Below are 24,910 nucleotides of genomic sequence, written 5' to 3'. Positions count from 1 at the left end.
AATGACTTGGCACAGCAGCAGGTGCTCAATAAATGTGTGGAGTTGAAATGAAAGGCCACGCCCGAGTAACTCTTTGCTGATTTCCTCTTCCCACTTGAGGAGGGCTGACTCACAAGGCCAAAACTGCTGAGGAGGCAGACACATGGAGCGGCTGGTGTGGGCCAGGCCCCCGGGATGTAAAGAGAGGGAGACAGCGTTCCTGGTGTCAAGGGATCTGAGTCCAGCTTGAGTCCTGAGATTGCTTTGGGAATACAGAATAAGGGCACCTAACTCAGCCCTGAGGAATTCAGGGGTGTCAGAAAGGCTTCTCCAAAGAGCTCAATCATCAGACCGAGTCCTGAAGAGGGAGAAGAATCGACCAGGTGAGGAGACAGCAGATGGGAAGGCCCAGGGGTGAGAGAGAACCCAGGGCTCAGGAGAGAACCCAGGGCACTCAGGAGAGAAGGAGCTTGTGGGGAGAGCTGAGTGGGGCGGGAGGTATGGCTGAATCAGTCCGAAGGGCAAGATGCGCCGGGGAACCGCTGCTTACCCCTGACCAGCGGGTAGTCTGGGCAGACCGCGTCCTCCAAGAGCCCATCCTGTTACCCCAACCAGGGAGTTCACAGGAGCTCTACCAGATGTTCATCTGTTGACTATTCTGGCTACTACCCTCTACAATTCCTTTGTACAAATGGCAACAAATATATGACAGCTTAAAAATATGTACCAGAGAAATTAGCTAACTCTCCCTCCACCGACCTTGCCTTGGTTTCTGGGTTAATTATAGGCTTACAACCTTATGATTATAGGCTTATAATTAACACAGACTTGTAAATAAGGAAGAAAATGCGATCTGCCCACAGTTAACGTTTTACTAGCTGGCCCTCCCAATGGGTATGAAGCTGGAGGGAAATGAATAAAATCCTCAGTCTTTTTTACCAGTCTAATTTAAATTAGAACTATACTGGCTAAGTGAGCTGAATCAGCTACTTTACTAAGAAGAGGGTGAAAGAGCCACGTGCCCCAAACACTCCCCCTGCTACCGTCTGGTTGGAATAAAGCCAAGAGATCTGGGCGACCTGGTGCAGTTTAAAAACAACAAGCATCTTTTATTCTCCTTCCAGTTTCAGTATCCAGAGGCTACGGTTAACAGGTTTTCAATGTGCAAATCATTTCATTCCTCCAAAGCCAGAGGGGAATAAAAGCTGTACATCATCTCCAATCCATATTCATCGGGAGCGCCCTGGGGCTTGTCATCCTGCTGGCACTGGGCCAGGTTTCAGGGTCTGGCGGAAAGAGGTCTGCAGGCTTTGGGACTTGGTGTCTGGCCCCTTGAGATGAGATTAGTTCTCCAATAACCTGAATGTCTCTAGGGGAGGCAGCAGCACACGGGCGTGGAATCCCTCTAGATGGCCAGATCGGTCGCGAGCAGAGTAAAAACCTCAGGATGTTGCTAACAGCCACAATGAGAGCCGGGGGCCAGAGTTACGAGCCTGCTGGACGGAAGTGGGCATCTGCACAAGGACTAGTAGGGCAGGATCATACACTGGCTAAAGCAGTGGGGGAATGGCAAATTGTTTCTTCTGGTGTGAAAGGGCATGAGGAAAGGGAGCTGGGGTTAGACAATGAATGAAGACCTCAGGACGGAGCTTTCCGTGGGCGGTGGGGAGTGGTCTCCTTTCCTCCAGGGGAGTGAACACAGGATGAGGGAGAAACAGACACAGGGTAAAATAAACCATTGGGGGCAACGCGAACCTGGCTGAAGACACATGAGGCTTTGGATTTTTGAACAGACAGGGCCAAGGAAGACGTCCAAGACTATTATTTGAGTCAAAACTGAAAACGAGAAGGCACCTCTGAGAAACAGCATAAAACTAAGCTGTGTGAAGTGACTGCAGCTTTGCCCAGAGTTTTCGCAGTCAGACGGCCAGGAAGGTCTGAGCGGACAGCCGCTTCGGGGACAGCGGGGTGCACCCGGCCCTCAGGGTGACGGCCGCGCGCTGGGCCTGTGGACGGGGTCTGTGGACGTCGCCTTGGCCCTGTCTGCCCTGCAGCAGCCGCGGGCACATGCAAGCGGTCAGGTGGGCAGCGGGGGCCCTACGCACAGCACAGGGATGGAGGTGGCGGTTAGGCCAGAGGGTGAGGCTGGGTGTCGCAAGTCATTCAGGGGAGCAGAAAATGAAAAGCAGAGCTTACTTGTTGATGTTTGCAAGATAAATATCGGCTACATGACCCCCACTGGGACAGCTGGCCCCCGCTCTGGCTGTCACCTTTTCTTCAGGTGGCTCAGAAATGACCTCAATCTCAGACTTGGGGCTGGACCTCTCCACGACACCGTCCTCGCTGGGGCAGGAGGGGCAGGCAGGCAGGGAGGAGGGGAAAACAACAACAACACAAAAAGCAGTGTTAAATCGGCAAGATGGCCCCCCCAACACACACGCGACCCCGCAACGGCTCTGAGGCAGCAGCGACGCCTGGCTGGGCTCGGGGAGCGGAGGCAAGGGGAGCTACGGGCCTCTGGAGGGTCACTTAAATACAAATAAATAATCCTGCCGAGTCCTGCGGGGTCCTCAGCTCCTCCGGAAAGCTTGGCTAGGGGACACCTGGATTCGTGGCATCTGCCTTCTACCCCTTGCTGCTCTCCTGGGGCCGCGGTGCCGGGGCCACCTCCTGCAGGTTGCGGTTTATGTGCTCAGGTCCCGAGCAGCACTGGAGAGGGACAGTCAGCTCTGCCGCGGCTCTGGAGGTGCCGGCGTTGAGGCAGGACCCCGCCACACTCTGTCGTAGCGCATCCAGCCCCGCTTAGAGTGTCCAAGCCGGTCCCACTTCTTGCCACTGCTCTCCCGGGCCCTCTGGCTACTGATGACAAAGAAAGCCCCTTCTCCCCCACAATTCATCTTCTCTCGGTCCTGCGGTGAAGTCATAATGCTAAATTTGGGAGGGTCCTGTCCGCGCACAGATGGCCACCAGGTGTGCGATGTTATCAACAGGGAGAGGACTTCCCCGCAGAGCGAGCCGGGGAGAGGCTTGGGAGGGCGCAGACTCATTCAGGATATCAACCTTTAAAAAATAATATTAAGGGGAGGACTAAAAACATTGACAGCATCGCATCCAAGGGGAGTCGGGGGCAGAGGCGGGGCGCTGGGCAGTGGGCAGGTCTGGGGGCCACGGGGAAAAGCCTTCCTGACGGGGAGATACGGCTTCAGAGGGTGGGACTCCACAGACAGCCCACGCAAGGAAGTCTGTCTGCGATCGGCCCACGGCCCTCGGCTCCCCGGCGTTCCTCCCCGTCCTCTCCCCCGTCTTTCCCCACATCAACCTCATTAAATGAGCTGGGTTATTTCCACAAAGCTGCTTACGCTACATTTCTACTAGAAAATGAGCCCAACATTTTCATTTGCAAGTGGACAAGTGCCATCAGTGACCCAACAGGTTGGGGTGAACACGATTGTTTTAAAAAAAGGAAAGAGAAATCAAAACGTTTTCCCAACCTGATCGTTCCAGAAAGGAACTGTAAGTGGTCAAATAATTAGCCCTCATTATCACTCATCAGGTACATAATTGTGGATGAGCATGGGCTGGGGGAGGCGGAGATGTGACTGGCGGAGGAGTAGAGTGGAGAGATTGAAAACAATTCTCCACCGTGTCTGACTCTGGGCACTCTCGCAGACCGTGCGGGCGCCCCCTAGGGGCTGGTCTCCCTCATCCTCCTGGGCTCCAGAAGTAAGGACTCGCTCCCACAAGGCGGCCAGGGGCCCCTAAGGGTGCAGGGCGCCCAACGTACGTGTCTTGGACCACGATGTACTGATGGGGGATGAGACCGTCGATGCCGTTGTGCCGGCCTTCCCACCAGTCGTCGGAAGCCCGCTGGTAAAGCAGCAAAGATGCCCCCTTCTTGAAGGACAGCTCTCGGGCCGTGCGCCCCACGTAGTCAAACTTGGCAATGGCCTCGATGGGCTCACACTCTGAGAGGGGTGGAGAGAAGCAAACAGGCTGCTGGGACTCAGACTCGGCAACTGGGTGGAAGAGCCCAGTTAGCTGAACTCACAGTGGTGGGAAGATAAGCTAGTGTGAGAATAAGTCACGGATGATACACAATAGCCAGCAATTCCTGAGCAGATGGTGCAAACCCCTGAAAGCACTCACATGCCCTCCCTTGCCCTTGCTCCTGCTGTTCCCTCCACCTGGAATCCCTCTTTCTCTCTCACCTGCCTGAAGAAACACACTGAGTCACAACTCAAACATCACTTGCTTCCTCGAGTAACTTCCTTTCTGTTTCCAGAGAGCCTTATGCCAACCCCTATCATCGAACCTGCCATACTGTAGTTGTAAGCGTTATTTCCTTTTTGGCTGTAAAATAACTCCATTAATTTAGAACACTTATTATTGCATTTTAAATAATCTATTTAGGTTATCCATTCCCCCTACTAGAACATGAACTTTTAGTCTCTATAAAGAGAAAATAACTTACCCAATCAGCTTTCCAAAGAGCAAAATATGGAAATATATTTTGTGCCCAGTACGTGGAAAAATGCACATGGAAGTGATTTGAAGAATTAACAGAGGTTTACGAAGGCAATGTACTTCTACTTTTGTATAAGCTTCGGCTTCCTCGTCCATAAAACGAGGAAAAGAATAGTGCCTTTTTCATGAAGTCGGCACGAGGAGTCAATAAATAACCATTTGTAAAGGTGCTCAGAACAGTGAGGGCCCAGAGTAAGCTGCCTGCATCAGTCACTGTTATTACTGTATCATTTTCATGGTCTGCTCTGGGCTGCAGGTAGAGGTTGGACAGCAAAAAAGAGGGATCCTAGAAATCAGGAACTTAGGGTTAAAGTCAGATATTCTGAGTCATGGAAAGAAACACTGCTCTCAAACAAGACCACACCTAGACAGTCAGGGCTGCTGCGTCTGCTGGAGAATTCGGTACAGCAGGCCTGTCTAAATGTCCCAGGCTCAGTTCCGTACAGCCTTGGATTTGTCTCTGGCCTCAGTTTTCTTAACTATTAAATAGCAGCTCTATTGATTTTACTAGGGAGTAAGAGATGAGACACATAAAGCCTCTAGCAGTGCCGGGGAACACTAGGCTCTAGTCAAATACAAATTTCCCTAGTTCACTGGAGCTCCTCCCATCATGTGGCAAATTATCATATCGATCCATTTGACCTTAGGAGCCAAATAAGCAATCCTAATTTTTTTTTTCTCCTTTAAAAACTGGCTTAGGATTACAGAATTCATGGCAAGGCAGGGAGCAGGGAACACTGAAGACTGTGCCATTTCGTTCTCATGCCCAGAAAATTCTGAGGCCCCCTGTCAGCTGCCGAGACTTCCAGAGCCCAGGCGATCCAGAAATGGAGGTGCAGAAGTATTGGCAAGACAGGGAATGTGCTGGCCGGACAGACCCTAATAAATCATGGGCACCGCCAAGGCCCACGGACGACAGCTGTGCATTCCAGCTCTCGACGCACACCCGCCAGGCCGCGCAGCGCATGTCTGCGCTTTGGAAGGGGTCAATTTTTCCAGTCGGCAGGCGTGAGAGCATGTGGTTTCTGCATCCTGATTCCCAGCCCCCTCTGGCTTGCTTCTGCTGGGTTCTTGGCATCCAGCTTCCCTATCCCTGGGCTCACTGGTTTTCAAACGAGCGCTCCTTCACTTTGGTCTCCAGCTACCTGGCAGGAGTCTGGGCTGTGACAAGGGACTGACAGTATGCTGGCGAGACAGCCAGATGAGATAGGAGCTGGGAGGTGGGCGAGGGGCAGGGAGCTGGGGCGAGAAGGGCGGAGGGCTGAGGTCCAGCCCTGCACCTCTGCTCTAACACAGAGACTACTCAATCTGAGGGGGTGGGCTGTCCCTCCAAGAAAGGGAAGGCGTGAGCATGGGAACCAGGAGAGCTGGGGGCAGCTCCCAGGAGACTGCAGGGTGGGAGTACAGGATGTGTAACCGCTCCTTTCTGCTTCATGCCCCAGCGGCCCGTTGACCCCACTCGGGGCCTCGTACCGTCATCGCTGGTGTGGTGCTCTGTGGTCACATCCTGGGTTGAGTCTTCAGCCGAGGTAGTCTCTCCGTGAGGGCTGTCACTGCAACAGAAGCAAGAGGAACCAAAATTCTTATCTTCTCTTTCACACAGCTTCCTTGGGCATGGAATCTTACGCTCTGATCACACACTACAGGCAGATGCTTATAATGAAACACAAGGCTCTGGGAAGTCTCTAGGCTAGCTCCTGCTAGCTTACTACTGGAGACTACATGGAACTTACAAATATCTTGACACAAAGGGAACCTCATTTCAACTTAGAAATCTTTTCAAAAATACAGAATGACTCAGGTCCTCAAGGCTCATTTCTTTAGGTGAATTAGTTCCTGGAGGGAGCAAGGTGGAAGGGAAATACTGGGCTTTAGCATCGGATACAATTGCATCTGAAAACCAGCTCTGACACTCAGTAGCTGTGTGATGCTGGGCAATTACTTAATTTCTTAGAGCCTCAGCTACTTAATCTATAAATTGGGGATAATGGTCTATATACTTCTATGTTTCTCACAGAGGTGTGCAAGGATTTAGTGAAATAAGAAGGGGTAATTAACAGGCAGTGCTTTCTTTCCTTCTTTCTTATTTTGCTTGATGTCTCTGGCTGCTCTGTGGTTTGGTACTGGTGAGAAAGCAGGAGGTGAGTCATAGGAGTGAGTGGGAAACAAAAGCAGGGGAGAAAGCTGGCTGTGGGCTGGACTCTGCAAAGGGCACGGCATGTGAGCTGGGTCAAGCTCTTGACAAAATTAGTGGAGCCTAAGGTCATGCGGGGCGGAGAATCGAGAATGAACAGGGAAGTTATTAGGAAAGTTCTTTCTATCCCTGATCTGGACTGCAGAGCACGTGGGGGAGCGGCACAAGGACGCTCTTGCTTCCCGAGAAGCAGAGAAAAGCCTGTTCATTTCCAAGGCTTCTTCCTCTGGCAGCAAAAAGTGAGTCTTCCCAGGCAGTTCCATGGAGATACCACCATCCTTCAACCCCACATCCTGGCTTCAGTGTTCACCTTTGAGCCTCCGTGAGCCTGTGTGTGGGCTAAGTTACAGCCCTCCCTCCTCATGAGATGGGACCCTACCCTGCATGAAGCGAGCCGGTTTATGGAGGCTCTCCAGACGCCAGAGAGCACTATGGGAGGACCGAGAACTCTCTGGGCTTCTTAACAGCAGCCGGGACATCCCTGGCTCTCCAGAAGAGACAGCACTGTGGGAAAACTTTCTCCTTATCAGAAAATGTGGGTACACTTTCTCACTGTTTGCTAGGCCTAAAGACCCTCTGAAGGAGTTGGGTGACATTTTGGAAACCCTCAGGGTTCTTGGGGTGCTCAGGGCCAACAAAGGCTCACCTTCCCCCAGGCCTCTCTAAGTTCACTTGTGCGGCCACCCACTAAGGCACCAGCTCGATCTTGAGGGAGCCCTGGATGGTATGTGGGCAACAGACTGCCTCACCCACTCTCAGAGTTTCTGATTCACTCGTCTGGGCACAGCTGGAGCCCTTGTGTTTCTGACCAGCCCACAAGAGGCAGGTGCTGTTGGTCTGTGGACCCCACTTGGAAAACCACTGCCCTGAGGTAAAGGCAAGCTGAGGCTTTATACGGTCCCTTCTAGCCCTAAATGCTATGCTTCTCCTGCCCCACGCACACCCCAGCCTTGCCAGCAGCTGCAGTCTCAACAGCAGCCCAGCATGCCACACTGCAGGCAGTTCCGGAAAGCCAGGCCCCCGTTTCAGGGGGCCCCCCGAAAGCCTGGCCCCCCCTTCCCTGGCTGCTCTGTCTCCCAGCCCAGCTCCAGGGTCTTGGTCCATCTCAGCTCACTTTATGGGCACGTCTCGCTCTTCAGATGCAGAGGCTGGAGCCTTCTGAGTGGCCGGGAAGCCAGCGGTCAGACAGCGGCTCCTTCCCAGCATCATCCACTCTTGAACCTGGGATGCTTCTGGCCTGCCACCCAGTCTGTGGGCGTAACAGCCCCTGACGAATGCCGCGGTTTCCCCAGCGGCTGCTCACAAATGCCGGCCGCACAGCCGAGAGGGCCTGGGAGAAGTCCTTGGGCAGACCCGGGAGGCAGGCGCCCTCCCATCTATGCCCGCTGTGCCACCCCTGCCGGGCTGGGCGGGGACTGGGGAGTGACGGAGGGCGGAAGGCTCTGTGCCCTGGAAGCGGTCCAGAGCCTGCTGCTGTGTGATACGCGAGCAGGGAGGTGAGGCAGGAACTGGGAGCACCGCTCCACAGCGTTTCAACACTCAGGTGAGGGAGACCAACTCTCCAAGTCACATACACAAAGACAGCTGCCCAGAGCCCACCAGCCAGAAGGCTGAGACCTGAACCGCCTCCCTGGTCCCCGCCAAGCCATCTGCAAGTGACCAGAAGCTCCCTCTCCGAGCTGGCGAGCCCAGGTTTCTCCAGTTCAGCCCCAGAGGCCAGGATCTGCAGGACAGTCAAGACCCGAGCCCGCGACAGTGGCATTTTTATGTTCGCAGACGTACGGCTAGCACTCTCCTCACTCCTTGGGCTGGAGGCTCCTTCTGTGAGCGTCAGGGAGAAGCATGGACTGACTGGCCTCTAATGAAGTAAGCCGCCTCCTCTGTCCCCCCCGACCTCAGTCCACAGCAATGGGGCTGGTTGAATTGGTTCCAGATGTTGAATTCAGATGGAATCCGACTGGGGCTGGCCTATGCTTTCAGCCCAGACTGAAACACTGTTTAGGGGAAGAAGCGAGGGGGAGGAGGAGGAGGTGGTGAGGGATACTGGGTAATTGTCTTCGTGTTTAGTCTGAAAATGACCCTGTAAGTGGCACACGGGGGGCACTGGGGGGCAGTGGGTGGCACTCTGTATTGAGTCAAGCAGTCAGGGCTAGGACCCTCCCCCTGCTGGGGTGGCCTCTAGATTGCAGTGACTTAATCTATAAGATGGAAATGGTGATTTGTTATTTGTCTAATGGAAGGGTCTAGTAAAGATACACCCGAAAGATTCCTTTTATATCTCGGTTTCCAGGCAAACTCACAACAAATCTGCTTTAAGGGGAAAGCGGGCCTAACCTGCTGCAAAGGGACCTTACCCCTTTTCTCGTCACAAATGTCTGACATCATTATTAAACTACCACTGTATGAACTCACAGTCAGCAAAGTACGTCTCCTATCTGAACTCTCCCCAATCAGAGAGGAATTCCCTGGACGCAGGACTGTTCCTCCCACAACCGCCAGCCTAGAGCAGGACCTTGAGACTGCTGCTTGATGAGCGGCAGTTCTGTGTACAACCGGATCAAATTTCCTTTCCTGGAGATTGTTAATGCTCCTGCTATTGTTATTGCATCTTTCAGAATGGTCCCTCGCCACGCAGAACACGTGAAGAAGGGAGGCAGTCTAAAGTGGTACTTGCTCTGCGGTTTGGGTCAAGTGGGCTTGGCCGACAGCACCCCGGGGCCCGGCGGCCTGCCACGCCGCAGAGGGGGAGGCGGGGAGGAGCAGGGTGTGTCTGTCGGCCTCGCTGGGCCATCTGGTCCCCAGGCCAGTGGGTGTGGGTGACACCACCCTCTTCCAGCCCCGAGCCCCCTACCAGTAGTCCTCCGTGCTCCCTCCTCTGCTGTATACGGGGCCCTCCAGCTCCCGGGGGTTGGGGAAGACGTTCTCGTGCTGGATGATGATGGTTTTGATCAGCTCGTTCACGTGGGCTTGGCAGGACACCTGGTCGTGGCCCTCAGGCACCGACATCAGTGAGGGCCCGAAGCAGATGGCGAGGTTGTAGGGGTCCATCATATTCTCCTCGCTGAACTGAGATAAACTGCAGGAGAAGGAGAAGGGTGAAAGCTGAAGCGCACTCGCATGAATGCCCAGGAAACGCAACCCCAGGAGGCGCTGCCAGGAGCAAGAACAGACGTGCCACACACAGCCACCTGCTTTTCTGGGTATCAGAGCCCTTCTAGAAAGTTAGTGGGGCGGGAAGGGAATGGCTACCAGGACAGGCACTCAGGAGACAAGGAAAGCCCCTCTCTGCAGGTCTCACCCTTCCTGTTTCTCTAGCTCCTGGTTCAAATCCTACTTGTCCCCCAGTTCCTACTCCCACCCAGGACTTTACCCAGCAAGTCCACCCTGCCTCGAGGACACACTGCTCTGCGGAGTTGAATGCGCTCCCACAGACCAGCTCACTAAGCTGGCCAGAGCAGATGCAGCCCTTGGGCTGCCCTGGTAAAGACATGGTCAGGCGCTGTGCATCATGCGCCTTCTTAAACAGCAAAACAATCAAATTATTAGGGATATTCCATTCTAAGCTCTAGATTTATTTTAATAAATAGCCAACCAATTAGCCCCTGTATTCCATCAAGCCCATGAATTTCTTTCTGGAACAGCTAACGCAATTGTTTTTCATTTTCAGAATATCTTCCTCTACTGGACATTCAGGATTTATTCAGGAAAAGGTCCGCATGCGGCTTAGCTTCTGTGCAGGCTTCCCCTGGATGCATTATCATTATCAGGTACCGTCTTCTAGGAACTCCCTCTTTTCAACCAGCAGCTGCTCCAGCCACACCTCCAACCCTGGCCGGGGACCCAAGCCCTTCAGTGATGAGTCCCCACTGGTCTCTGTGTGTCCAGACATTGAAGGCTGGGCTACTTTGGATGTACCCCGAATCCCAACAGTCTGCAAACATGTGAGTTCTGCTCAGGGGCTCTGCCTTCCTCATGGGCATCAGCACCAGCTTCTGGTTGATCTTGAGATGATACCAAAGTCGTGGTGTTGAACCAGAGGCCTGGCACTCAGCTGTCTTCATCTGAGTAGCTGTTCTTCAGAATTGGGCAGTTTATTTCTGATGCATCCAGCATTCAGACTCAAACTACCAAGCTGGTCTCTCTCTAACTCGATGCTTCTCTCCTTCACTGAAGATTCAGACACGGCCCCACCCCCTCAGAGTATCACTGCAGGACCTGGAGGTGGGAGAATGCAGCGGGGACAGCGACCAACAACGGCTGTGGCAGAGGACCACCGCTCTCGAGGACCCGGTCAAAGACAGGGAGGCCTGGGATCTCGGCGGCTGGACTGCGTCACAGAAAGTTTTAAAAATTTAATTTTGTAACCCTTCCCTGGCTCCTAAGTTAAAAGAGAGCAGAGATTCAGAAAATGCTGGCAGAAGGTTCCAAGCCCACTTCTTGGACAAATAAAAACTTGAGAGAGACAGGAGACATAATTAGCATGGGAACCTCCGCAGGGACAACAGAGGCTTGAGGTGCCGTGAGACTAGAACGGTGGCTCCTCCCAGGCTGACTGGCTCCTGCCTCACGGAGGGACAAGGAGGAGGAAGGCCCTGCTTCTTTAGTGTGATCTGACAATGTTTTGAAAGAAAAAACAGTAGTTTCTGGGAAGCCTGGTGGCTAAAGTGAAATAAACGCTAGGCCTGAGCTTCCTAGTTTAAGCTCTGTGAGTGATGAGAAGTCTTTTCCTGTCTTCTAAGAAAATGGTGGTTCAGCTCCTAGGTGGCTATGATGACCAGGGCTGGAGTTCAGTTCAGTCGCTCAGTCGTGTCCAACTCTCTGTGACCCCATGGACTGCAGCACGCCAGGCTTCCCTGTCCATCACCAACTCCCAGAGCTTGCTCAAAATCACGTCCATTAAGTTGGTGATGCCATCCAATCATCTCATCCTCTGTCATCCCCTTCTCCTGCCTTCAATCTTCCCCAGCATCAGGATCTTTTCCAATGAGTCAGTTCCTCACATCAGGTGGCCAAAGTAATGGAGTTTCAGGTTCAACATCAGCCCTTCCAGTGAATATTCAGGACTGATTTCTTTTAGGATTGGTTGGTTGGATCTCCTTGTGGTCCAAGGGACTCTAAGGGTTGCAGAGGACATGTCTTTGTGGACTGGGGTCTACTTCTTATGGATCCAGGTCCATTTCTTACTCCCATTAAAATACAGACCAAGATCCTTCTTTCTTTTCCAATCTACAATTGGAACACCTAAGTTTTGGGGGTAAAGTCATAGTTCTTAACTACTTGAGGAACAGCGGCTTCTTGAAGAATTTGACAAAAACTAAGGATTCTTACCCAGAGAAATTCACACACAAGCACATAACAAATGCACACAATTTTGGATATAAAACAACAGTGCTAGTAATCCTTGAAGACTATGAAGGTTGTACCTAGTATAAGACTTAAAACACTGGATTTTTATTTTTAAAAGAAATATCTAAAATGGATAATGATGGTAACAGCTCCTTCTTTCTTAATTTTTTTTTTTTTTTGGTATCAGGAAGATCCCCTGGAGAAGGAAACGGCAACCCACTCCAGTGTTCTTGCCTGGAGAATCCCATGGACAGAGGAGCCTGACGGGCTAAAGTCCATGGGGTCGCAAGAGTTGGACACGACTTAGCAACTAAACCACCACCATTGACTTCTATACATGCCATCTCCTCTAAGAGCTGTACTTATTTTCTTTAGTTTCTATCTATAACAGGAGTGAACTCTCCTAATTGATTTAAGCTCATCTTCTTTTGAGCACCTTCAAAAGGTCCACTGTAGTGATTAGGAACAGAAGCTTTTTGGGGGCAATGAGAAAATCAGGATTGGTGTGGGAAGCTTGTTTTTTTATCATGCACTTCTCTGGACTTTTTACTTTTAAATGATGCAAATTTGTCTCTCTGATTACATTTATAAAGAAACACAAAACATCCCAGAACTTTAGAATCAAGCACATCTGGTTTTGAGTACTAGCTCCGTTGCTTACCATAGTTTTTTCCTAGTTCCCTAATCTTTTCATCATAAACTGGGGCAATTACGTGTTTCCATGATGGGCTGTTGTGAAGATTAAATGAAGTAATATGTGTAAAGCACTTAGCACTGTGCCTGGCACACAGGAGGTGTTTAAGAAATATTTTCTGTAATTTTCAAGTCCAGTTTGCTTGTTGACATAGGATCTGCAATTCCAGTCAGGTAAGGGAGAGCAAGGCTGCTAAAGTTTGGCAGTAATTGGTTTACAGGAGTCCACTCTCTTCTCCTCCTGACAGGCATTATCTAACAAGCTGAGGGCTCTGCATCCTCAAACCGAAACCTTAAATCCTCAGGGAGAGCAAGAAGCTTTGAATAGACTGTTTTAAACATATGATATTTCACTTAAAAACCTTCAACTTCACAGGCCCTGGGGGTTTGATTTGGCAACAACCAACAGACTCTGGGTAAGATGTTATGCATCGGGATGGATTTCAGGTTTTGAAAGGGATGAAGAGAAACTGTATTCACCACAGCCCCAGGCAAAATGTGGGGCTAAGAATCCATAAACCCGTGATTTAACAGACTTCCCCAACAGGCTCCTTAAGCGATGAGAAGGGGAAGGCAACGTGGCTGACTCTTTCCGATGGCCCTTCAAAGGCAATCCCTCGCTGCCCCCTCCTGTAAGGCCACCTGTCCCAGTTTCCATGCTCCCTTGTCTGGTGACTGGCCTGCTTTCTCCCTATGCAGTGAATCCCATCCTCTTTCCCCTCCTTAAGAATATCACTCCAGCAATTCCCTTGCTCTCTCCTCCACCATCATTTCCTCCCTATGGGGCCATCCCCACTAGCATACAAACGTGCATCTTAAAACAAAACTCTCTCTTAACCCCTTATGCACACCGAATTACTTCTCTTTCCTCTATCACACAGTTATTTGAGAGTTGTCTGTTTCTGTTGCCCCTGCTGTTATGGACTGAGTCCCCTCTTGCCCATCCATCTGTTGAAGCCCTAAGCCCCAGTATGACTGCATTTAGGGATGGGGCCTTGAAGGAGACACTACAGGTTAAATGAAGCCATAAGGGTGGGCCCAAACCCTACAGGACTGGTGTCCTCATGAGAAGAGGAAAAGAGACCTGAGTTCTCTCTCCCAGTGGGCTCAGAAGAAAGACCATGTGAGGACACCGTGCCATGGCCGTGCACACGCCAAGGAGTGTGGCCTCCCCAGAAGCCAGCCTTGCTGGCGCCTTGACCTTGGACTGCCGGGCTCCAGACTGTGAGGAAACCAACTTCCGTTGTTTGAGCCTCTCAGTCTGTGGTACGCTGTCGTGGCGGTCCCAGCAGACTCACTCACCTACTCTCCCCCTCCCCCTTTATTGTGGTCAAAGACACACAACACAAGTGTTACTACTTTAACCTACTCAAAATTACGTAGCATTTAGCTGAATCCCACCCCACTGCAGGATCCACCGCGTTTCATCCACGGTTAGCGTCCCTTCTCGCTTGAACTGACGCCATCAGAATTCTCCCCTCTCCAAGACAACACACGTCAAGGTCACCAGCAGCACCCACGCTGCTCAGTCAGTTCTCGGGCCTTTCCTCAGCTGGACTGTCGTCGCTTTATCTTACCCTTCTTGAGACATGTTATGCGTCTTCTGGGACCCCGTTCCCTCTTGGTCCTCCTCCTACAGCGCTGCCCACTGTCGCCTGCTCAGTGAGGTGGCCCTGACCACTGCATACTACAGAGCACACCCTCACACTTTCCAGTTCACTAACTTGCTTAGATTTTCTCCACAGCCCGTATCCCCTGACATATGACATGTGTTATTAGTTTTTCCTGTCTTCCTCCAGTTCTATGTGCTACATAGGCTCCATGAGGGCAAAAACTTTGATGGTTTGATGCAATCTTAGATAGCCAGCAACCGAAACAGGGCTTGGTACACAGTAAATGATTAATAAATACATATTAAATAAATGAGGAAACACATGAGTATCTGTGAGCCTCCAAGACAGTCCAGTCACAATTCTACTTGTCTGTTTGCATATAGAGGTTAAAACACTTCCTGTGAAAGTCAGGAGAGCAGCACAGACAGAATCTTCCCAAACCAGGAGGCCCTAGAGATGCTGAAGTTTAGAGGAAGACTCAGCTTTACTGGAGACCAGCTGAGGTGCCTTAACAATGAGAGAAGCACAGTCAATTCCTTTTTCCAGATTATGGAGCAATATTTGAGGATGTAGAACAATGCTTCTCAGACTTTCACGTGCCTATGACTCACCAGGGTATTCTGTCAAAATACAGATTCTGATTCAGAGGCCATGGGGCTGAAGTGGAGGAGGGGCTGAGATTCTACATTTCTCACAACCTCCCCCTCATAGCTCGGCTGGTAAAGAATGCACCCGTGATGCAGGAGACCCCAGTTCAATTTCTGGGTCGGGAAGATCCCCTGGAGAAGGGATAGGCTACCCACGCCAGTATTCTTGGGCTTCCCTAGTGGCTCAGCTGGTAAAGCATCAGTCTGCAATGTGGGGAGATGGGTTTGATCCCTGGGTTGGGAAGATCCTCTGGAGAAGGCCTGGAGAATTCCATGGACTGTATAGTCCTTGGGGTCACAAAGAGTCAGACATGACTGAGTGACTTAAAAAAAATAAAATCTCCCGAGTGATGCTGCTGCTGCTGGTCTGTGGACCTCACTTGATTAGCAAGAGACTAAAAGAAAGAAGAAATCTGAAGAAACCAGGTTTCAAAAGGAAAGCAGCAGAGTCAGCAGCTGAGAGGGGGAGTTACCTGCATTTTGTTTTAGGGTAAAATCCCACCGGGTGGTACAGCTGCTGAGGCTGGAACCTCTAGAATGAACCCCACGGTCCCTGCTGCTGGCACTCACAGCCTTGTGTGGTTCTCTCCCTGTGTGTGTGGGCTGGATTTAGTGACTCACTTCTAGTGAATGGAGCTGGCAGAAGGGATGGGCTGTCATTTCTGAGATTAGGTTACAAAGACTGGCTGCTGTCTTGGATGATTTCTCCCTTGCTTGGAGCAAAGCCAGCTGCCAGGTCATGCACAGCTCTGGAGGTGAGGCCATGTGACGAAGAACTGATGGAGGCCTCCGGCCAACAGCCAGCTGGAAAAGGAGGCCCTCAGTCCAACAACCTGCAAGGAACCGAGTCCTGCCAACACCGTGCAAGAGAACTTGGAAGTGGGTCCTTTCCCAGTCGAGCCTTCAGAAGAAACTGCAGCCCTGCCCCCTGTACACTCACTGCAACCTCATGAAGCCTGTAGCCGGAGGCCCCAGCTAAGCTGCACCGAGACTCCCGACCCACAGAACCTGGGACCAAACAATAAAGGCCTCTTGTTTGAAGCTGTTAAATTTTAGGGCAATTTGTTACACAAATTGAGAGTCAATGCAGATGCTAAGAAAGTACAATGTTAGTCATTAGCAAGGCCTACTGGACAGGCGTGTACTCAAGGTTCATGCAGTGGACTGGACACTAGCAACAGAGAAATATGTGGAATCTGGTCAAGTCCACAGAGCATTGGTGTACTGTGCAAGGAGTTTCATACCTATCTGTCTGTCTATCTACCTATCTGTCTCAGTTCTGAGAGTTCCTTCGGCTGGAGGATTGTACAACCCCAAAAAAGACCATAGCCAGAAATAGAGTACATACATCCTCAGGACACATAACAGCAAAGGAGAGAGGTCCTAAAGTCAGGGCCCAGGCAGAGTCTCCATGGGGAACTACCTGCCAACTTTGGCCATTGTCACCTGTGACCTTCTCATGCAGGCAGAAATTGTCTTTTCTATCAACTGTGTCCATTTATCAGTTTCGGAAATATTGTGGTATTACTGTTGCATCTTTTCAATGAAATACTTTGATGAGAATTTTTTTTAACCATAAAGAGAAGTTAAACACAACAAAAGTCATCAATTGAACTGGTACAATTTTCCACGTTTCCTTCAGCAGTGGCCATCTTCTGCTCTTACGATGCTTACTCTACTGTCTCCCACGCCCCTCCGCTTAGCAGGAAGAAAATGTGGGGAAGAGAGTGGGTGCGTTGTGCTTACACACAGAGTCACCCCAAACCCTGCCCTCGCCCCCGCCATCCTGCTTCTTGCTCTGGGGAGCAGACTGGGCTCTCTGAGGGGAGGTATCAGTCCACAAGGGGAGACGAGGGTGGCCTAGTGGCCCCGAGGAGACTGACGGGCTCGAGAGTCATTACCAGGGTTTCTGTCTGCCTGAAATAGGCAGCCTGTGAAACCCTGCGTGAGTCATGAGGGGTTCTCAACTAAAGGCAGTGGTGGCGCCGAGTCAGGGCTCGGCCAGTGAATGGTGCAGACACAGGCTTCGGGCCGCAACAGGGCGGAGGCTGGGCAGCGGCCCCTGACCCCGGTGCCTCTGCGGGCAGGCTGAGGCTCCTGAGATGGCCTGTGAACGTGTACTCCACTGAAGCAGAGACTAACCCACTAGGAAGATTCTTCATTTTCACAAAGAAATAACAGCTAAAACACCCTTAGTCTAAGTTTTATACCCCCCACACCTTTTAAAAAAAAAATAGATTTAAAGACCTATAGAAATGTTTCCCCACTATATGAAAAGGCATAAAGCCAGAGAGATGATAATTTCAACTGAATTCAGCCTCTGCACTGGAGGGCATCGGGGAGAAATGGGACTGGTGACCTGGGGTCCCTGGACTACATCCGGGCAGCAGCCCTTACTCCACAGGACACTGCAGCCACATGGCTGTCAGATCCAGTACTGCCAGATCTAATGATTTTCTCAAGAGAAGCCAGAAACCCAGATTTTTTTAAAGTGTAAAATCTCCCAATATTTGAATGCTCCAATGCTTTCAAGACACAGTGGATTTAAAAAGAACACACCTATGGGCCTTATCTGGCCCTCAAGTTGCTCACTTATACGCTCCGGCCTAGCTGCTGGAGGTACTGCGGTGAAAGCAACGGGTAAAGACAGAGGTTCCTGGAGGAGGCAGCTGCCTACTTAGACTCTCTACATAGAGGGCCAGTAGGTGCCTCAAGTTAACACATCCACACAAGCATATCCACGTATTGTCTTCCCCAACTCCACTGCTGCTCATGACAAAAATCCAGAATTTCTCTTTCCTCTTTCTACACCCTACCCATCAGCAGGTCCTGTACAGGGGCTGCTCCAAATAGATCCCAAACCTGACCCTTCCCCCACCCTCCACCCCTCCCTCACTGGTCTGAGTAACTTCACTTCACTGCACAGTAACTTCTCCACAAAGCAGCTTTTAAAAATAAATTAGAAAATCAGATCACAACACTCTTCTGCTTAAAACTTTCCAACGGCTTCTTCAAATTCAAACCCACTGTTGCCATGACTTTCGTGAGCCTGATGACCTTGACCCTTGCTCCTTCCTTCCCTTCACTGAGGCTGCTGCTCATACACCATCTCCCCAGAGAGGACTTTGCTGATGACCCCTCTGTGCTGGTTCTCCTCCGTCACCCCTGCCCTGACCCTCCACTTGCATTTCTTTATTCTTCTTCTAAGCACTTATCACTACCTCATGTGTCTATTATTGTCTGTGTCCTCTGCTAGAACATGAGCCAAATGATATCTAGGCTTTTGTCTCTATTTCACAATGTATTTTTATATCTTAAAACCACGCCCAGCACGTGTTCAATAAGTATTTGTTGGTCTGGAGGGATCAACATAGGTCCCCACATGAACGTTCACTGGCCAAAGCCAAGGCCGATCAGCTGCTCCCAGGGAAGTCTACTCACTGATTGAGGAAGGCAAAGAGGTATCTCATGATAATCAGAGTGGTTTTGGGGAGGACCAGGAGGACCTTCCGGATGTGCAGAGCTCGCTCCTGCAGGTTGTCCATTGCTGAAAGAAGAAAGCCACGTGTTACCCTCCACTGGGATCCCAGGGACTAGTGGTCAGAAGGCCCTGACTTGCTGTAGGTACAACAGAGAGTGGCTGGTTCCAGCCCACACAGAACTGGGCCAGTGCGAGGGGCTCCCTGCGGCGGGGCTTTGGCGGTGGGCTCTAGACCCTTCGCTGGGGCAGGACTGGAGATGTATGCTCCCTGGGCACAGAAGGGTTGGGCAAGTTCCCCACATCCGCACCCCCTTATTACAACACCAAAACAAAGAGCTGCCCAGAAACGGCTGTGACTGTCCCCCAGCCTTGGAGGGCCTGCGTGGGGGTGGGGGGCGCTCTGTCCAGGTCCCGTCCTGCCCCTCCATGCGTGCACCCCTCAGCCCCTGGACAATCTGGCTTTTCTTCCCCACTCTCTTATCTGCAGCAGGGATGGCAGAAGGTGGCCAGAGGCAAGAACTGGCAGGCCCCCGTGTAAGCCGTGATACTGGGGGAAACCAGAGAGCTTTCCTGACTCCAGGTATGGCCCAAGGCCCGGACCTCTCCAGGGCCCGCTTTCCCGCATTCGTGTGTGCCATGTAGATACTTCATTTCCTATGAGAGCCTTTCCGTGAGTATCTTCCAAGTGGGAGATACTGTATCAGGAGCACACCTCAAGGGGAGGACTGTGCAGCCAAGGTACCCTGTACTATCCTGGCAACACCCATTCTCTTAGGATGTTGCACCCAGGCCCCGTCCTGGAAGGAGACGTGAAGACGTGAGGGGTGCCTCTACTCAGTCACCCACAGAACTCAGGTCCACTAGGACTCCCAAAAACAGCGGCTAAGTCAGCCAAACAAGGAGCTGGCTTCCTGCGCTCTCAGGGGATGTACTAAATGAAACTGGAAACTAGGGGTGGGAGCGTTGGGGGTGGGGATGAAGACCTTCACTGATTTGGGGGGAGAGATTTTCTTCATTTCAAAGGAACTGCCTCCTCCAGCCTCTGGATCTCAATGGAATCGCTCTCAGAATGACCTAATATTAATCCAGGTTTCCATGGACAACAAATGAAAGGGTGTTCCAGTACAATAAATGGCCAGGAGCAGCTTTTCAAGCCCCAAATTTTAGAGTAAGAGGCAGAGAAATTCTAAGATATCTGTTTTATGTAAAGAAACGTAGAGACTCTCTCTCTCTGAGAAAATATCATATCACTACTTTTAAATGTGCAGAGGGCTTGAATTCCTAGAAGAATACATATTAACACATCTCACAGATAAGTCATGTCATACTTAAAGCAACAAGCAGGAAATATTTGTAACACGTGTATTCTCCCTTTCTATCATGAAAAGCACAAGTACTAATGTACAAGCTTCTAATGGCTGAGAAGGACTGTATTTTCTATATGAACATATTAAGAGAGATAAAGCCCAGCAAAATAAAGCAGTTTAAAGTGAATCAGAAAGAAAAACCAGGAGTTCTGACTTGCAGTAAAGATCCTTCCTGAAAAGTCACTTTTTCCTCCCTTACAACAAGGAAGAGAAAGTTCACAGAGGGAAAAGAAAAGAATTACTGTAACCCTGGAAATTTCCCTGTTGCTACAAGGTGCTCTGGCCCAGAAGTGAGCTTGTGGTCGGGGTACTTACTGACGCAGGCCATCAGGTCGTGGAAGATGTCCTTGGGGAAGAGCGGGTGTTCCAGCCCCCGGAAGTACAGCTTCAGGACGCCGGCTATGGAGTCCATGTCGTGGTCATTCTGGTCCCCAGCCAGGGGGTCCTCTCCTGAGGGTGAGAAGCCCCCAAAAAGGAGAGAGAGTGAGAGGGGTAAAAACACGCAGGATGAAGCAGAGCTGGTAGGGAAGCAGTGCCCTCTTCAAGCTTTCACTGAAGTCCCTCAGCTCTCCGCTCAGCATGGTGGCCTTGAGCAGGGCAACCAGGAACTAGAAAAAGCAAAGGCTGCTCAGGCTCAGGGGCCCTGGGGTCAGAGCAGGGGCGCAGGCGACCATTAACGTGAATCTGCGTGTGCCAGACTAGCTCAGGGACGTTCCCTATGGGCCAGGGAAGGGACACGGCAACCGGCTCTCTCCTAAGCATCATGAAAGCAGGCCAGGCCGGGACTGAGCCCAGAGGGGGGGGAGACGAGGCCAGGGAGGCCAGCCCCTCCGACTAGCTCTCCTCCTTCTCAGTCTGCAACTAAGCACACCTCCTTGCAAGAGACCGATCATGCTGGCGCTCCCCATGGAAAATTTCCTATCAGACGTAATTAGATTTAATGGTAGGAACAACCTCAAATTGAAACTATATATTCCATTACAGGGATGGAAATTGCCAAAGCTTGCCCACTACCTTAAGAGCCCACAAGATAATAAATGGGCTACATGAACAGGCGCTTCTGCTCTGCCACCAAGGTTCCAGGTAGAGCCGCAAACTGCCCAGATATCACGGTTAGCTTCTTGGGTTTGGGTGGACTGTCCGCAGGAGAGAGGCGGGAAGAGAGGGGCTGGGAAGGGGGGAACTGGGACGTCCCCGGAGTCTCCCTGCACATCTGGGAGGGTGGGTGGGGAGGATGTCTACAGAGGGAAGGGGCTGGGCGGAAGAGGGAGGCACGCTGGCTTGTTGACTCTGGGTACCTCTCAGGGAAGAAAGGGTGGAGCCACTACCCCAGGGGACTGGAAAATGTCTGGCCTTATCTTTAAGGCTGTTTCCTCACCTCTCTCAAAGGCGTTTTTGATGTCATTCACTTCCACCTGGGATCCTGACACCCGGAAAATTCCTTCATGCTGTAGCCCTAGAAAGACAGGGAACAGTGATCAAGGAGACAAAAAAGCAAATTCACAACCACAGCACCAAGCTCAGCTGAGTGTCCATCTCCCTCAGCCAGTGTGTATTTAAGCATCCTGTCTCTTTTCTTCAGGCCGGAGGAGAAAGCCTATACAGGGATGGTGGAGAGGTCACTGCAATGAATGTGAGGTATTGGCCAAAAGAAAGCACCGAGTCAGAGACTTCAAAGGAAGAGTAGTCTATGCCATTTCTGGTTCTGACCAAGTCTGTGCAGCAGGTTCCTTTTCCAGCCTCTGCCTCTCTGTCCCTCCCACAAAGTGGAGAGGTGATTTCTGTCACCTCTTTATCCGCCAGGATCAGGGATGTGATCCAGGAGCACGGCAGGCAAGCCATTAGACACGAGCAGAGCTTCCCGAGGTGTGGGACCGTGATTAGTACCTCAGCCATCCTGACACTGTTCAGCTGTTCTAGGCCACAGTGCTCTCACTACTTATGGAAAAGGGAGGACATATATTGGTACAGCCACAATGGAGAACAGTGTGGAGTTTCCTTAAAAAAAACTAAAAATAGAACTACCATACGATCCAGCAATCCCACTCCCGGGCATATATCCCATTCCTGGGCATGTATTCCCAAAAAACCATAATTCAAAAAGATACATGCGTCTTAATGCTCACTGCAGCACTATTTATAACAGCCAAGACATTGAAGCAACTTAAATGTCCATCAGCAGAGGAATGGATAAAGAAGATGTGGCATAAAAAGGATGAACTAATGCTATTTTGCAGCAACATGGAGAGACCTAGAGGTTATCACACTAAGTTAACTCAGACAGAAAAAGACAATTATCATATGTTATCACTTACAGGTGGAGCCTAAAAAACGGGCACAAATGAACTTATATACAAAACAGAGACTCAGACTTCAAAAACAAACTTATGGGGACCAAAGGGGAAGGTGGGGGGAGGGATAAGTTAGGAGGTTGGGATTAACATATATATACTGTTAGAGATAGTCAACAAGGACCCACTGTGCAGCACAGGGAACTCTACCCAATATTCTGTAATAACCTACATGGGAAAAGCATCTGAAAAAGAACAGGTATGTGTATATATGTAACTAAATCACGCTGCTGTACACCTGAAAGCAAGACCCTGCTGTAAATCAGAGAAGTTAAAAAGACAAGCCATCAGTCCACAGCGAGTATCACAGGCGCTGTGCCAGCCACTGGTCCTGCACTGCAGCCTGACCCTACAGGCAGCGCTCCTGAGCGCCACCCTGGAATAGCGTGCATGAAAACTGTCTTTTTGAAGCTTGTTGCAGTAAAACTAATCATGGACAATTAACGTGCGTGGTGACTGCTCATGTGCTTATAGGCTCACAAGGCAGGGGTTACCAGAAGAGAGGACTGAGAAGTGATGACCTGCCTGACTATATAGACGACAAGAACCAGAGTCAGGACACAAAACTAGGCCTTCTGGCTGCAATCATGTACTCACTCCTTAACACCAGGCTTGTGGGGCCTACTGGAGTGAAAGTGCAGGGGGGTCTCATGTGCCAGTCTGACTATGGACATGGCTCATCGAGAGCCCCACACATGCAACTCAAAACTAGAGGGGTGGATCCAGGAAGCATGAGCTCCGGGGCTGCGCTGAAGTAGTATCTTTCCTCGTATCAGCTCTGTCTAGTTTTTCTCACGAGCCCTGTGGCTCAATTTTATTAAAGTCCTGCTCTTACTGCATGATCTACTGAAACTTTCAAATCTCAAACACATTTCTCTTTTGGAAAACAAAAGAGAATAATGTTACCTTTTTCCCACTATTTTGGGACTCCCCTCTTGAGGAGGGAGGGTGAATGAATTCTATCTACTTTGAAGTAAACTACACTGGCCAGGATTGAATTCTGAATCCAACTGAAGCAACAGTAAGAAGTAAGCACAGGGAATTTCATTATTTCGTGTGTAATAGGACTGAAGTTGTCTGTTACTGAAGGGGACTTTCCAGACTATCCCTCACAGAATCAGAATGGCAGGCAAAGTCAGGACCCCAAAGTAACAGTACCGTATTACAGTAGTTACCAATGGGGAGTAACAGCCAGATAATGCTGTGTAGACACAGAACATGAACAGTAAGTTTCTGACAGAAACAGTCACATACTCAGTGACTTGTCAAAACCAGGGTAAAATATAAGGAACTGTCATCTCAGGGACCAGGCTGTTCAGTGTCATTGGAGGAGCCAACAGCTTGCTGACAGAGGATCGCCTCGGCACGTTTTGATAGATTAGACATCAAGGACAGGCCAATTTGGTGCCCAAGCCCAGGGCCAGAAGAAATCATGGGACAGCTGACTGAAAACCAGGCAGGAGGCCTGAGACACACTGAGGTTCCTTTCAGTCTGGTTTCCACGTCCCCTTGAGAACCCCAGCTTCAGAAGCGCCAATGTGTGTTCCTGCTCAACAGACAGAATCTTTAGATGATGATTCTGAAAGTAGGAACATTAATAAATGGTGGGTTTCCAGAAAGAGAAGGGGAAAAGCAGTTGGCTTTTTATGATAATGCAGGTAAGACCTCACATCCCTCAGCTGACACCTGCATGACTGTTCTCGTTTTTCCTTAGTGCTGACTAACATAAAAGCATAAAGCCAGTCAGACCTGGGTAAGTTATTTGAAAACAGCACAACACCTTCCATTTTCAGCTGGATCTAGCTGTCGCCAAGAGTTGCTCTCCTAGAGAAGTCTCGAAATGATTGCTACACCAGCTTCTGCTCACGTGACTCTGCTCCCTTCCTCATGAAAATGGTGGGGTTTTCCCATCCTGAGTGAGTCTCAATTGTTCCTCACATCCCTTCCTTTCTTTTAAGTCTTCCTGGATCACCCCGACCTACCACTTACAGGCAAGCCTCAGTTTTCCCATCTATATAATGGGGACTAGAACGAACGTGGCCTTCCCTGGTGGCACTAGTGGTAAAGAACCCACCTGGCAACCGCAGGAGACATAAGAGACGCAGGTTCCATACCTGGGCCGGGAAGATCCCCTGGAGGAGGGCATGACAACCTACTCCTGTATTCTTGCCTGGAGAATCCCATGGACAGGGGAACCTGGCGGGCTATGGTCCATAGGGTTGCAAAGAGTTGGCACGACTGAAGCAACTTAGCATGCATGCTCGCAGAATATAGTTGATGTTGTTTAGTCACTAAGTTGTTCCGACCCTTTTCCGACCCCATGGACCATGGCCTGCCAGGCTCCTCTGCCCATGGGATTCTCCAGGCAAGAATACGGGAGCGGGTTGCCATGCCCTCCTCCAGGGGATCTTCCTGATCCAGGCACTGAACCCATGTCTCCTGCATTGGCAGGCAGATTCTTTATCACTGACCCACCAGGGAAGCTGACTAGCACCTCCCAGGGAACATGAAGATAGTAAGGATGTGCAAATTTTGGCAACTGGTAGACCACAGATGTTTTGGGGGCTAACAAAAGTTATGGACCTTATCCCCATTAAATGTACATGTACAAATATTACGCATCATGTTTAGGGAGTTCAGTAATACCATAAATCCCTATTTAGGGGGAAATGATTCAATTTTCTGAACAACAGTTATTTTTTGGCTACACCGCAA

The 24,910-nt window shown here is 50.6% G+C and overlaps 1 protein-coding gene across 8 annotated transcripts in view; it reads right to left on the bottom strand.

The window, feature by feature from the left end:
- Positions 1-24,910, bottom strand: part of SRGAP2 (SLIT-ROBO Rho GTPase activating protein 2) — a 254,834-nt gene that overhangs the window by 7,857 nt on the left and 222,067 nt on the right. For 5 of the 8 annotated variants that reach the window (XM_027564312.1, XM_027564309.1, XM_027564311.1 and 2 more), the window contains exons 15-21: positions 21,223-21,300; positions 20,160-20,294; positions 18,438-18,543; positions 9,549-9,773; positions 5,977-6,056; positions 3,764-3,944; positions 2,176-2,322 (exon numbers count right to left, since the gene is read on the bottom strand). In XM_027564312.1, the coding sequence (XP_027420113.1) occupies positions 2,176-2,322; positions 3,764-3,944; positions 5,977-6,056; positions 9,549-9,773; positions 18,438-18,543; positions 20,160-20,294; positions 21,223-21,300 (952 nt within the window). Of the gene's footprint in view, positions 1-1,062; positions 3,040-3,763; positions 3,945-5,976; positions 6,057-9,548; positions 9,774-18,437; positions 18,544-20,159; positions 20,295-21,222; positions 21,301-24,910 lie in introns of those variants that run through there. The other 3 variants (XR_003514847.1, XM_027564314.1, XM_027564315.1) reach the window with 3 other exon arrangements.

The sequence above is a fragment of the Bos indicus x Bos taurus genome, chromosome 16 (genome assembly GCF_003369695.1).
Source record: "Bos indicus x Bos taurus breed Angus x Brahman F1 hybrid chromosome 16, Bos_hybrid_MaternalHap_v2.0, whole genome shotgun sequence".
In the NCBI taxonomy this organism is placed as follows: Eukaryota; Metazoa; Chordata; class Mammalia; order Artiodactyla; family Bovidae; genus Bos; species Bos indicus x Bos taurus.
Note: the sequence above shows the minus strand (reverse complement) of the source record. Positions and strands in the feature narration are given on the sequence as shown.